The sequence below is a fragment of the Montipora capricornis genome, chromosome 2 (genome assembly GCF_036669925.1).
Source record: "Montipora capricornis isolate CH-2021 chromosome 2, ASM3666992v2, whole genome shotgun sequence".
In the NCBI taxonomy this organism is placed as follows: domain Eukaryota; kingdom Metazoa; phylum Cnidaria; class Anthozoa; order Scleractinia; family Acroporidae; genus Montipora; species Montipora capricornis.
In genome coordinates, this window is record NC_090884.1 from 8,301,518 (window position 1) to 8,316,478 (window position 14,961).

Consider the following 14,961-nt stretch of genomic DNA (forward strand, 5'->3'; position numbering starts at 1 on the left):
TGTCGACTGGAATAAAGCTTTAGAAAATCTGTTCTTTGGTCAGCGGCCGAGCATACAAAGGAAGATGGCGGCAAAGTTCAGATAATGAAGGAAGAAATGTACTGGCCTTTCTCAACTCGATTTTAGTTTTTCCTTTGAAATAGTCTCTCTGTTGGAGGTGCTTACGTATCATAACATGGCGCAGCCGAAACAAATTTCTCAGGAGACGTTCGATGGAGTGGTCCGGGAGAATATTGAAGAGTTTGAAATGGAGTTGAACGAGGCAATTGAAGACGCCAAAGAACAGTTTAGAACACAAGGGGTTGACTTGTCTAACTTAATCACATCATACATCAAAGATCCAGACTCCGGTAATTTAAAACACACCAATCCTGTGAAAGGTAAGGTTGATGATGATCAAGCAAGTGCTGCTATATCCTAAAGCCAGACAGTTTTACTTATCAACTGGAGGCATCCTTAGGGCACCTCAGGGGTAAATGGGTTGAGTGTGACAGTTATTGTAATTCAATAACATTGTGGTGGCCAGTATTCTTTGTGGCATGGCACAATGACTATCAATCTGAACCAATAATATTGGGAGTTTTAGTTTTTCCTGAAGCATTGAATATTATTGGTTGGTAAGATATAAATTTAACTACTTTATTTATCAGACCAGAGTGAGCAAATGGAATATCCAGTAGATAAAAGTCTTCTTGTGGGAGTTTGCTGTATTGCATTACTTTTGTGGTGGAGTTTGTCAAGATCAATATCCCTCTTTAGTATAAATACACAGGTGATTATACAAAATCGCGCGCTCTCATTGGCTCGGTATCTCGGATTATCAGCCAATAATCACCTCAACGGACAAAATGGCTGCCAGTAGTCATTTTGCCACGGTAAGTAAAGATGATTTCGCGTTGGAATGTTTTTTTTTCTCTTTTTTTAAATAATCACCTGTGTATTTATACTAAAACAGTTGTTGGCCTCAGGCTCAGTGATTATTGGTGAATATTCACCTCGACTACGTCTCTGTGAATATTCACTGATAATCACTTCGCCTTCTGCGAATAATTGTTAATTATTGAAGGGTGTAAAGTGACATTAATTTGATAGCTAAAATCAAGTTTATCTTCTGTTTTTTTTGGTTGACATTTAGATGCCTTGGACAAGATTAAGGAATCCTTACAAGAAGATAAATCAGAACTTCTTTTGCAAGGCCTGAAGGAACTCTCTCTTGAATGCAATAAAAATGAAAATAATAGAAAATTTGCAACAAGCAAAAATGCTCTTAGCTTGGTTTACTCCAGCTGTTACCATGCTTATTTAGTGAAAGGAAAAGACATTCTTTCTGTTGGTCTGGATGCCTTGTCTTCATGTTTAGTTGGGCAAGGCAATCTGGCAGATGCTAAAATGATTGAGTTTTTGACAACCTGTTTGAAAGAACTTAAAGAAGAGCAGCTGGTTGAAAAAACTGTTAAAGCAAGTAGATTCGCCTGTATAAAAAGTGAGTCCAATCGCCAGACATTTGTTGAACATGGTGTCATACCTTGTTTGGTAGCACATTTGAGGGAATACAAACATTCAAGTGAAACTGTTACAGCAACTTGTGCAGCACTGCGCGCCCTGACATTTGACGATGATATGACTGTAGCCTTTGGAAAGGCACATGAACATGCCAAGTTGATTGTTGCAGAGAATGCATTTGAAATCATCTTGGGCATATTGGAAACATGCGAAGATGTTGAGGTAGCAAGTGAGCTCTGTGTCACTTTGAGTCGATTAGCTGTACGGAATGAATACTGTAAGGATATAGTTGATCAGGGTGGACTGACCATGGTGCTGAAATTATTACAGGAACATATGACAAACCAGGTTTGTAATGATTCTGATTGTGACAGTGATACCAAATCTGTGCTGCAATGATCGCATTGCTATCAAATCTTGCCTTCCCTAAAAACTAACTTGCTGGTGCCTTTTAAGGCGCATTAATGAGCTTAAGCTCGCTAGAGGTGATGGTATCATAATCAGCAACTGATTTAGAATTTTCTGAAGCTGATAAAAGTTCTGACAAAAAAATATATAGGCACTTAAATTAAATAATTTATAATAAACTTTAAATTTTTGGGTCTCCATTGATTCAAAGACTCCTCAAACGACCCACGACACCCCCAGTTGGCAAGTAAAATCATCAGACGTTAGACAAAGTAAAATCTGTTTAGTCGCAGTCACAGGGATCAGTGGGTTTAAAGCAACTTTCCATAAAATGTCACAACAGAACACTTAAATAAGAAGGCTCGAACCACTTTCAACACTTCCAAGTGATGTTCTTATTAGAAGGATCGGAACCACATCGTTGTGTCATATATTGGCAATATTGTGATACCAAATGAAACACCGTTTATTGCTGAACAAGATGCAGTCATAATTGTGACATAATGACACCGTGTCAACGGGAAAGCCCTGTCAAAACACCCTATACTTTGTCTTTAGTTGCTTATATTTCAAAAATGAACAAAGTGACCCCAACTTTTTATTCCTGAAAAGTAATCAGAAGGGCATGATGAAACTTTTGCAAAGTTTCCAAAGTATTCTGTCCAGTGGATTCAGAGCCACCTTAACTTTGTGACTTTTCAAAGGTAGCTCTGAATCCTTCAAGACAGAATTTTTTTTTTTAATTTTTGCAGAAAGTTTCATCGTGGCCTTCTAATCACTTTTCAGCAATAAAAAAGGGGTGTCAACGAGTTCGATTTTGAGATAATTATGAGCAACTAGATCCAAAATATAGGGTGTTTTTGCTGGGCTTTCCCATTGCCAAGGTAACTTAAAGTTATTACATCACGATAATGATCACATCTTGTTTAGAAATAATCGGTGTTTCATATGTCACCATAACATTGCTGTTACGTGATACAGTGTTGTAGCGTTATTCGATCTAAACAGAGAGTCTTCTAAGTTTTGAAACCTTTTTGAGCCTCCTAAAGAGTAGTTTCTTATACAACACTGACAACTGGATTGGCTCAGTTGGTTGAGCATGAGGCTCGCGAAGAGTAGAGGAGAACCCCTGATGTTGTGGGCTGTCCTCCTTTCCCATAGATGCATGGGTTGAGTGGGTGGGTGAGATCAAATAAGTTTTGGACAGATGGTAGATGTCAGAGGCACCTTTAAAGCCTGACATCCAATCTCATCCCAGAGAAAGAAATGTAAACCGTCATGAGACGGTATGTGGTCATTATTACCATAACCATTGCCATTACAACAACCACAGTGTCTGGGAATGTTTTGTGCCATTTGAGAGTAGAGTGGGAAGGGAGCATTTTGACAATAAAGAATATTTTACTAGAATCGGGTGAAAGAGGGGCTTGTCACGGTTTATCTTTTGATCTTCACAGCAGTCTTGCAATCAACAGAACATGGTCGTGCCTCTGTCGGTGCCATGATCATTATAGGGCCTTGATTAGTTATTTAAGCTGGTAACATTAATTTTCAGTGCTCTGTGACTAGTGCCAGTCTTTCCTGCTGTAATAGACAGCTAAAAGTGCACCTAATCTCAAATACTGTTTGTTCCTAATATAAATCTCTCATATGTCACCATTGATACCCAGGATTTCATTTTTTTGTGTGCCGTCGCAAGCTACGTAAACTTTGCAGAACTAGCAGTAATTTGGACCCATGACTGTGATGTAAGGGAGGCGCAGTGGCCTCATGGTTATTGCGCTCGACTCCGGATCGAGTGGTCCGGGTTCGGGGCCTGGCTGGGGACATTGTGTTGCATTCTTGGGCAAGACGCTTTACTCTCACGGTGCCTCTCTCCACCCAGGTGTATAAATGGGTACCGGCATAATGCTGCGATGGACTAGCATCCCATCCAGGGGGGAGCATAAATACTCCTCGTCGCTTCATGCTACGGAAACCGGAGTTAAGCGCCGGCCTTAATGGGCCTTCAGGCTCGTAAAGAGACTTTACCTTACCTTTACCTTACTGTGATGTAAGAGGCGTGGGTCAATTCTCAATTTTACGTCACAAACCGCTTTGCAATGCAAAATTTCTTTGAAAGCAGGAATGCAGAACAGTTTGTGATGTAATATTGAGAATAGGCCCATGCCTCTCACATCACAGTTGTGGACCCAAATTACCGCTAGTTTTGATAACTTTGCGTGTCTTGTCCGGCAGACAAAAAGCAGGGCAACCCTAAAACCCGGAATCCGGAATCACAGGTCATTGTTTTACCAATACAGAGAGTAACAACTATCCTAAACATTCATAAAAGCTAACCTAAGGCCTAAAAACATTTTGTTTGTCTTTGGTGGGGAGATTAATATTGTAGACGAAAAATTCGAGTTTAGGTGCATTTTAAGCATGTAATGCTTTTGAGCCACGGACAGCAACCTGGAAGTGATCTGTTGTCCTTTTAAACTGTCCTTGGCACTATCACATTTATATTGCTAAGTATGTTTTCACTATTAGGGACAATTAACTTAAAATCCTGGGAAAGACTATTGACCTGGTGTGTGAAATATTCTCTTCTGGTTTCTGTGAGTGGCTCAAAGACGTCACGTGCTTAAGCTCCCTAATGCCCTGATATGTAATTTTTAAGGCTGACCTATTTGTATGGATAGGTTTTTGTCGCAGATTTTGCATTTGCATTCATGTGGTTCATGTATCCAACCCTTACCTTAACAGTAACTGGATGGCAGACCCTAGATGCTCTCTCTCTGCACACAGGAATGCGTGTTTGTTTTACTGGCTAACCCACTTGATGCACCCTAACCCTAACCCAATGCAGGAGCCAGGTACCCCACCCTTCTCCATGTGTTGCCTCTCTAAACTCACCACATGTAACAGCCCTTTGTTGTTCATATCCGTAGAACATAGCAAAGCAAGCCTGCACACTGCTAAGAGCCTTAGCAGGCAATGATGATGTTAAGACTTCTATTGTGGACTCTGGAGGCTTGGGGCTTATTGTCGCTGCCATGACAACTCATGCTAAACAGCCAATGGTGGCAGAGCAGGGTTGCGCAGCTCTAGGTTCCATAGCTTTGAGGAGTCCTTCAAATTGCACAGCTATTGTGGGTACAGGAGGAGTGGAGGCTATATTGAAAGCAATGCAGATACATGCAGACTCCGTTGGTGTACAAGTAAGGCAAATGTTGCAAGATAAAATTTGTATTACAAGATTCCAACCCTCCCAATTTGATTGGGAGCCTCCCCATTTGATGTGTTGCGTCTTGCTCTCGCGATTTTTATGAGATTCCCCTGATTTTTCATGAAATTCTGAACGCAAGGAAAGAAGTTGCTTATCTTAACTATTTTTTCACGATCTGAGCATAAAACGTTACATACATGTAATTGTTACACTTTCTTATCCTATAATGTCTCACCCAGTATCTCCATTGCACACCTCCTTTTCTGCACTCATAAGGCCAGCAGTCTTACTCCACTTAGCAGCTCCAAAATTGGCAGACAAGCATGGCCGAGACTTAAGTGGTAAGAATAAAGACCTTATGATGTCAAAATGCAGGAAATGCCACTTGAGAGAAACTAAATTTGCAAAATTTCCTTGGGGGATACCCCCAGATCCCCCTACAGGCTTACGCCTTCGGTGCTAAAAAATACTCCCTGTTGGGGTTGGAATGTCGGTTCATGACCTTTTTGCTCTCAGATTTTTGTTGCTAATTTTTGTTTCATCTCGAGGCTTGTAGTCTGCATCACTTTCTTGTCTAACTGGTACTTCCTTACTCATATTTTACTTTGTTTGTAGAAACAAGCCTGTTTAGCCATTCGTAATCTTGTTGCTCGAAATCCAGAGCACTGTGACATTTTACTTGAGGCTGGTGCTGAGAGCTTGATCAGAGATGCCAAAGACAATGTGGCCGATTGTGACGACTTGGCCAAGGCTGCTTTGCGAGATCTTAGGTGTGCTGTGGAGCTTCAAGAACTTTGGACTGGAACTGGGCAAGGGAAAGTTCAACAATGATTGGGTTTCCTGTGGTACTTGAACTGATCATTGACTTGGTTCATCTGAACTACATGTAAGCAAGGGATTGTGTAAAAAGTCCAAGACTATGATATTCCAAACCCAGTTTGTTTGCAAAACAGGTCTACACTACATGTCTTTATTAATATATCATTACATTACTTGAAAAAAAATAATGATAAATTCGCTTCCAGATTTCTAAAGTCCTCTGCAAACATAATTAATTTTCATTCTATAGCATTGCACCAATGATGTAGACAATTGTAAAGGGATCCCTAGGCAATGAAACTTGTAAAAATGTTTTTGAAAGGATTCTGGACTTATATGTAAGAGGTTAGTTGTAAATGACCCATTCTTCAAGCTCCCTGTATGTTAATACTGGTATATGTTTTATATGACCAGTTCACTGGTTCTTTTACTTTTCTTCAAAATGTTTATGATTAATATATGCAGAGTGAGGTATACTTTTTCCTTCAACTTTTTAATCTTGGATTGTTTTGCACTCCACCAATTTTTGTAGGCATTGTGGCCATTCTTCTCCCTGCAGTATTTTGATACATGTATGTACACAGTGATTAGGTAAGCTAGCAATGACTGGCCTGTTTTCTCTGCCCACTCTCTGGAAGAATGTGCAAAATTAGTACTGGTAACCTTGTCTTCAGTCAAGCTTCATCCTTTTTTACATGATACTAAGTGGTTCTTTATTGCATCAATTGTATTGTTTCCAGACAGTTTGTTTGGGTTCCATATCATACCTCTTGAATTTTGATGGTTATTAGACACACTGTAGTTTTGTTACTGTTTAATAAACAAGCAGGAGTGTTTTATCATGTTTAAAACCACAAGGCAAAGCCAAGTGGTTTTTGACCCAATATGCAAGTTTATTACATGACTAGCACCTTGAGCAGAATTCTGCACTGTGATTGGCTACCCGAGCAGGCAAGATGGAGCTATACTGCCCGTTCAGGATTACTTGCTTGGTCCTGGAAGATCAAATATTAGTTTTTGGTGTTTTATCCCATATAATAAATCCTTTTATATTGACCAAGTCTGTTCAGTCAAGGTGGCTGGATACTGGCCTAGTTCTTTTTTTGCATGTTTACGGACCTCAACTTCGTCTCATTCTATAAACATGCAAAAAAATAACTTGGCCAATGTCCAGAGATCTTAACCGAACAGGCTTGGTCAATATAAAAAGATTTATTACATTCCACTTGTAAAAAGCGTGTCCCTCTGGAGTCCAGCTAATGATGCAAAGTGTGAGAGGAATATATGCATACAAGAAAAACCGGCCAGGCCTCTTTGCTATTCTTTATAATTATAAAGAATTCTAATGAGGAGTGTTTTCTCAGGTTTATTAAAAGCTCATGCATGTGAGGTTTTAGTGGTGTCTTGATATGTTGTTGGGGATAGAGAAGCCCAAGATGACTGCAGTTGACTATTGACCAGGCTCCAGTTGCTCAAAGCGTGGATACTGCAATCCACCAAATAACTGCTGGATAGGGTTTTCTTGTGTGGAGAGCCATATACATGTTTAGAACAACTGAGTCCTTGCCAAGAAAAGTCAGCCAGGTCTGAGGTGACATAGTTGTGTCACACACCTCCCATGTTTCCTGGGGGAATCATGCTCCCGTAATCCCAAGATTAGGTTTGTGTCAAGTTAATGAAGATCATAACATCACCACTATTTAACAAAATAATCAATAATAATAATAATTATGATTACAGATTGGTTCTGCCTGCAAATAGCAAAGCTAGTTGAAGCGAGAAGATTTATAGGCATGCTAATCTCATAAATGCAATGGAAGATATACTGGTAATTACAGCATTAATAACATGGATGACAAATTTACTCCTTAATTTTGGGAGGAAATTTCAGCGTTAATGTGAAATTACAATGTTGCCATGGCAACTATTCCTGCAGTGCCAAAATGGCGTTTTATTAACGTAATTTTTCACTCATGATAAATTATTAATAGCTAATCAAATGGTACACTCTTGAAATTAGGGAATAATTTCACTTGTGTTTTGTCTAAAATCAAATAATTTAAAGGCGAGGGAAATTTAAATTATTTGAGTTTGGACAAAACACAAGGGCGGATCTAGGATTTTGGCTAGGGGGGTGAACATTTCAGACGGAAATGCACAGGAATCCCAATCTTTATATGTTAGACAATGTATAATACATGATTTTAAGAGGGTTAGGGCTGTAGTATGATAAATCTGTAAATGAAAAACTCAAAAAAACTAAACTCCGAAAACTAGCGGTTTTAAGGCACAACAGACCGCTGTCTGTTATTTAGGTTTTTTATTTCTTTTGTAAATTTTAGAATTCTTTAAATAAAACGTTTTTTTTTTTGGTAACCGAGGGGGGTGGGGGGGGGGGGGTGCACGTGCACCCAGTGCACCTCCCGTATATCCGCTCTTGAAACACACTTGAAGTTTTTCCCTAATTTCACTCGTCACCATTTGATTACAATACCTATTTATAATATGCAAGCTAAATAATAATATTATTGGTGGATAATAAAGTGACAATACCAAATGATGAGAAATATGGAAATATATGTACATGTTTATGTAGGTTCAGTAAACAAGGAAACAGATGCAGATGTGTACTTTCAAAAGCAGGATTACCGGTATTTACACAAATTTACATGAGACGGGGACGAACTCAGAACGGTATGAAATTTTGCAGCCGTTTACACGAAACCGGGACGAACTGCTCCGTGTCTGATTTCGGGACGAAATGATATTTCTAGTTTTATCAATAAAGGGCAAAATTACTGAGCGCTGATTGGCTGAGACAGAGGGCATTTTTTCTTAATCGAGGGCATTTTTGGTAATCAAGAGAGGGCTTGATTACCTGTCAATGATTGGTTAATCCGTTGCATAGCAACGTATAAATTTTGCCCTTTATTGATAAACAAGTAATCGCATGAGTCCTCGTACTATTAAGGATTAATTGCACTTGTGTTTTGAAAATTTTCCAAAACACTCGGGCAATTAATCCTTAATAGTACTCGGCCGCATGTGATTACCTATACTAATAAATACATCGCTGACCCAAAAGCATACAGGCTTGAAATTTCTTGACCCGGTATAGATTTGTTGTCAATAGAGACCTTTAGATTCTAGGACAAGAACGATTACGAGTACGAAATTTTCGGCAAGAATCTCATGGATATACACACCAACCATAACTCTAAAAAAATGACCATTCTAAATCGGTTTCTTGAACTAAATATTGCTATAGAAATAAGATAAACGAAAGTTTAGACCTATATAATCACTGAAATGGGCACTTAGACTTAATCTGTAAAATGAGAGTTTAACCTAGGGGGTTAAACTAGTGGGTATATCCATGAGATCTTTCCCAAACCGCGCGCAAACCAGCGTCATTTTGGCGGGAAAAACGTGTTACCGTCGTCATCTTAGTACGAGGTTTTGCAAAAATGTCGTCGTGTCAAAATAAGTCTATGTTCAACACGGTAGCAGTTTTGGCATTTTTCGATCGGCAAAAAGGCCCAGGTAACAGCAATAAGAATAACTGAGCAATCTATACTGCTAACAAAGAGTAAGATTCCTACTCGCTCTCGTCCTCGTCCTAGAATCTAAAGGTCCCTATTTACATACATGAGAACGGTACGAACTCGGGCCGGTAGGAGAGTTTCTCGTCTCAGTCCAGGAATCGAGACGAATTCAGACCTGCCCAGTCTGAGTTTATTTCCAGACTGGTCTCATGTAAACGCAAAAAAAGAAATGTATGGAATACCATGCAATGCTCTTCCCTCACAGCTCCAGATTGTGCGTGGTGATTGACTGGCACCAGCCAGTCAATCACCACGCACAATCTGGAGCTCTGTAGTACATTTTAAAATTATCTATGTCTGCAGACTTAAGCGTAACAAATAATGATAAAAAGTGTCAGTTTTCCCATGAATAGCGGCTCAGACTTGACGCAATCACCTTCTCCCAGGGTAAGTAGCTTTTAAGCTAAGCTTTTAATAAGCTGTTGTGCATGTGATACCAAATTGGGTTTTTCTCCTCATGTCCAGTGAGATCCACGAAAGCTACCTCTACCATGCTGCCCGAGTCTATCACCTTTATACATATGAATGTAAAGGAAAAAAAATAGAAAGGATAAGGTCAAAAAAGGGTTAAGCGTCGTAACAAAAATTAATGCAGTTATGATCATTTCTATATAAAACCAATCTTGGTGCCCCAGTTGTTTTAGTTCTTTCTTAGTCATTTCTGCTACAGCCATTAATGCTGCAAAGGATATCATCACCATTACGTGAGCCTTCCATGATTGACAATCTCCTTCATCCATGAGGTCATTTTTACTGGCCTGGCCCGTTGTAAATCTGTCCAACAGTATGTCCTCGCAGAGATCAGACACCTTATTATAATTTACTGTTGGCCTCTGTGCATTAGCGTTTTCTCTAAGCATGGAAAGATCTCTGATAAGGTCCGCCGTCAAAAGGTCGATGACATTGCACAATTCTGGGGCAGTCAGCTTTTTTTGCCCGCGATAAAGGTAACCATCTCGATCTGTTATGGTTAGAGAGCCAGAATTTTTGCAAAGTCGCTCAAATTTGTCTCTCAAAGCATCAAATTCTGAAAACAACAGGTGCTGCTTCATATGACACTTGTTCTTCCATTCACAGTTATTCTTCACTTGACTTTGGAAGCTCCCGTTTAAATGAAAATCATTGAAGATATCCACCCTCCTGTTTTCTTCATCCTGCGGGCGGACGTAATGTCTTCCCCTTTTTTGCACGCAAACTTGCTTCGTAACGGTTCTTATTGCTTCTTTTTTCAGTGATGTGTCAATGTTGCTTATCCTGTGGAACTCTAATATTGCGTCAACTTTGCTTGTAAGACAGCTCTCGAACTCCTTTGCATCCAATCCACTCTTGTTAACCCTGAAGCTGTATTGTAATCGTTTGGATTGAAGGTGTGACATATCAATGGATCGACCAAGTTTGCTTTCTTTTGAGCAAAATAATCTGCAAACAAGACGTGGAAGACTGAAAAAAAAAACCGATCGCACCACCTCCCGACTGATTGTGAAAAATAGTGGCTTTTCTTTCGAGATTTTCTTGATGCTTTTTTGGGAAATTTAGTTCAAGTTGCTAGTTGCACGGTCCGAGATAACCTGATGATGTGGCGTTCCTTTAGAGAGGCCGCGAAAAGAACGCACGATCGCAAGTTAGGTAACGCTGTATCGGTGCGGGGCTCCACCGACGGCAAGAGATAGCAAAACGATATCAAGGCCCTTTGGCACACATGCAGGGTATTTCAACTACAGCCCGATTAGTGCTGTATAACTTTATCTAAAAAAACGAATCGTTCTATTTCCCTGAATGATTCGAGAATGATGCTGCAAGTTGTTATTCATACATTTGAACCCTGCCAGATCAACTCCTGTTCACTTTAATTTTTTGTACAGTTCTGGTATGCCCCGACCGTTTCAGTTTTCGCTGTATGAACACCGGCTTCCGTCTAACAACTTCGTTGGTAAAATACTTTTTAGGTTCTCTTTCCGCAACAGAAACCAATCGATGATTTAATGGTGTGTAGTTTTGAATTAGAGATATGTCTTGAATAGTGATAAGCCAGCCATGGAAAACTAGTGACGCGTTGCTTCAGAGCTATATAGGAATAGAAAGACATAAAAGCCTCTAAAATAGAGCTTTGAGGATGACATCCGCTCAATAAAAATCGGCTGTTTAACCGACCACTCTGAAATTTCCAACTGAACTTCTCTTGCTAAGAACCCCGAACTATTATATCAAAGAGATCAACGAAACACTTACTTTAGAAGAGCGGAATAATCTTTACACTTACACTTATTTTAGAGGAGCGGAATAATCTTTCAACGTCCTCGATCGTTTTTCCCTAGGCTCTCTTCCTTTTAGTAACAAATTACTGTCTGGCAGAGAGGGGACAGTACTTCCTCTTTTTTATATGTCGATTACAGCTCATCTAGCGGAGTCGAGAGCTTCAAAACTCAATACCTAAAGAGCTTCTTGTCTTCTCTCACGGTATATAAATTAACATACATAAGGATCAAAAATACTTACACGTGTGCCGGGTTGATCGAATCAAAACAGCAAATGCAAATGTTTTTGTTCAATTGCAAGACTTAGTCCATAAAGGCAAATCAACTATGTTTTTTGTGCTCCGTGCCGGCTTGCAAAACAACTCCTCAACTAATTAATCGTTAATTAAGCAGCCACCTCGGCGATCGTGACAACGCCAAAATTCTGCATATTTAATGAGCAAGAACAGTATTGACTTGCAGTGCGCTCTGCAGAGATTCCAACACCTTTTGAAGGAAAGTGGGAGTATTTTTAGCGCCGAAGGCGCTCACACAAGCGTCTATGGCGGGAGTCTGTAGGAGGGTCTGGGGGTATCCTCTCAGCAAATTTTGCAAAAGTGGCATTTACTGTATTGTGGTATTCTGTGAGGTAGAAATACTTGTCAACCATATTTGGAGCTGCTTAATGGAGCACGACTGCTGGCAATATGAGTTTGCACTACACGGGGTGTTAAATGGAGAGTCTGAGCGAGACTTAGGTGGTTTTCACGTTACGTCATTGCCGCCATGTTGGTGGACGAAAACAAAAGATCTCTCATCATTAGCTCCTCTTGTTCATTGCAGCATTATTATGGAGGTATATCTATGACAAAATTCAATGATCAGTATTTGTATAGGTAATCACATGAGGCCGAGTACTATTAAGGATTAATTGCACGAGTGTTTTGGAAAGTTTCCAAAACACAAGTGCAATTAATCCTTAATAGTACGAGGACTCATGCGATTACTTGTTTATCAATAAAGGGCAAGCCCTCTCTTGATTACCAAAAATGCCCTCGATTACAAAAAGTGCCCTCGATTAAGAAAAAATGCCCTCTGTCTCAGCCAATCAGCGCTCAGTAATTTTGCCCTTTATTGATAAGAAATAAAATCTTCCAAATCATGAATCTATCAATCCAAAGATGAATGGCAACAAGCCGATTCTGCAAATGGCCATCACGGAAAGAGACATAACGCAAAAAAGCATAACGCAAATAGTCATAACGCAGAGAGGCATAACGCAAAGAGGCATAACGCAAACAGCCATAACGCAGCAAAGCATAACGCAAATATTCATAACGCAAAAGGCATAACGTAAAATAGACATAACGCAAAGGCCCTTTGAAGAATGGAGACTAACTGTGTACTCCGTAAATAATTTCAGCTCTAAAAAAAACGTCAATTGATTGTTCAATGGAAAGAACATTTAATCGCTATCGAACTTTTTCTTCCTGTTTAAGTTATGCCTCTGCGTTATGCCTCATTGCGTTATTCTTTTTGCGCTATGGCCATTTGCGTTTGCGTTATCCGTGATGTCTACTTGCGTTATGACTGTTTGCCTTTTGGCTTTTTGCGTTATACCTCTGCGTTATGGCTTTTTGCGTTATGCCTCTCTGCGTTATGCCTCTTTCCGTGATGGCCATTTGCAGAATCGGCTTGTTGCCATTCAGCTTTGGATTGATGCATTCATGATTCGGACGATTTTATTTCAAATACTGATCATTGAATTTTGTCATAGATATATCTCCATATTATTCCATCGTGCAGAATACCATTGTGCAAGCAACACGATCGACAAATTTTTGTGGAAACGACACCAATGTCCTCTCCTGTTACATTTTCCGTAATTTTGAATGGCTTCGACGAGACCTTCTTCCACCGATTTCTCCCCAAATAGACTGATGCAATGTTTTCCCACAGTACTTTTGCAACAGCGACAGCACTCAGTTTTAGCAGCGTGGGAAAAATCCTGGCTGACTATTTCGGGTGAGGGGTGAAGGGAGTGAAAAGTGAAAAAACCAAACCTTTACAAAAATGCTAATCTTAGGCCTAAACATTATCGTAAAAATATTGCTTAGGTCTAAGGTTAGCTCTAAGGTTAGCATTTTTGCAAAGGTTTGGGTTGTTTCAGCCATTGCACCGTTAAACCCCTACCGCCATTCCCTTCACCCCTCACCCCCGAAGTAGTCGTGCCGGAAAATTCCCGTGCTAAAAATGGCTACTGTTTGAAAGTCGAAACTGTTACACATAACTCAAATCCCATCTTTTTTTAATTTTTGTGATTTATATTTCTGAGGTGCTTTAAAGTTAATGGAAAACGGCCACGGTAGAAGAAAACAAACAGTACTGAAACTAGTTATAGATTTCGAATCTCCCTCAAATTCCGGTGTGGTACTTCTTCATATTACTTACGGACTTCCTGTCGGACTGCCACTGTTATGCAAGCCACCAATCAAAAAAGTTGCTTGAGTCCATGATCCCAGAGTCTCTACGGACGCTCACCCACTGACTAAAAAGCCCGAGGACTCTGGGTACGAGATTGAACACTCGGCAAAGTCCCTAGGTGGCCTCATCACCACAAGCGTTTTTTAGAGACATCTCTTCTGGAGAGAATAGTACAGCCACAACACCGGGTTTTTCATCCCCTACTCTCCTCGAATAGTCTGTGGGTTCTTTAACGTCTCACGGGGAACTTATGAGAATAGAAGGTATTTGTGAGACGAGGCCTACTGTTTATAGTCCTTATCCGAAAAGACTTTAAAGTCTAACCACTTGCAGATGAAATTACAAAGGTAGCACTTTCTTCTCAGTTATTTTATGATCCGGCCGGGGTTCGAACCTGCGACCTCCCGTATGACAGTCCGATACCCAACCAACTTAGCCCCCGGTGCGCGGTAGTAATCAGAAAGGGCGAAAAGAAGAAGGACATGTGCTATTTAGTGAAACGTTGGGCGCACAAACCGGAACCCCGGCAGAAAAAAGGAAAGGAAAGGAAAGGAACTTTATTTAAGCGTCTAGTCGTTCTAGCGCTGGAGCATCAATTGGGAACACTGTAAACTGCAATTAACAATTAACTCAAATCCGGCAGTCAAATGTCGGTTTTGGACGAGAGGGGAAACCGGAGTACCCGGAGAAAACCTCT

At 40.2% G+C, this 14,961-nt stretch overlaps 3 protein-coding genes across 3 annotated transcripts in view; 2 read left to right on the top strand and 1 right to left on the bottom strand.

The window, feature by feature from the left end:
- LOC138038706 (uncharacterized) overlaps positions 1–14,961 on the top strand; it is a 382,223-nt gene that overhangs the window by 120,761 nt on the left and 246,501 nt on the right. The gene's annotated exons all lie outside the window — the stretch shown is intronic.
- LOC138038701 (armadillo repeat-containing protein 6-like) lies at positions 43–7,778 on the top strand. Its single transcript, XM_068884716.1, has 4 exons — positions 43–380; positions 1,136–1,851; positions 4,845–5,114; positions 5,738–7,778. The coding sequence occupies exons 1-4, from the start codon at positions 176–178 to the stop codon at positions 5,951–5,953; spliced, it is 1,407 nt and encodes a 468-aa protein (XP_068740817.1). The 5' UTR covers positions 43–175; the 3' UTR covers positions 5,954–7,778.
- Positions 9,837–10,962, bottom strand: LOC138037743 (uncharacterized). The gene has a single exon (XM_068883649.1). It carries the CDS (start codon positions 10,920–10,922, stop codon positions 10,002–10,004), a length of 921 nt encoding a protein of 306 aa, XP_068739750.1. The 5' UTR covers positions 10,923–10,962; the 3' UTR covers positions 9,837–10,001.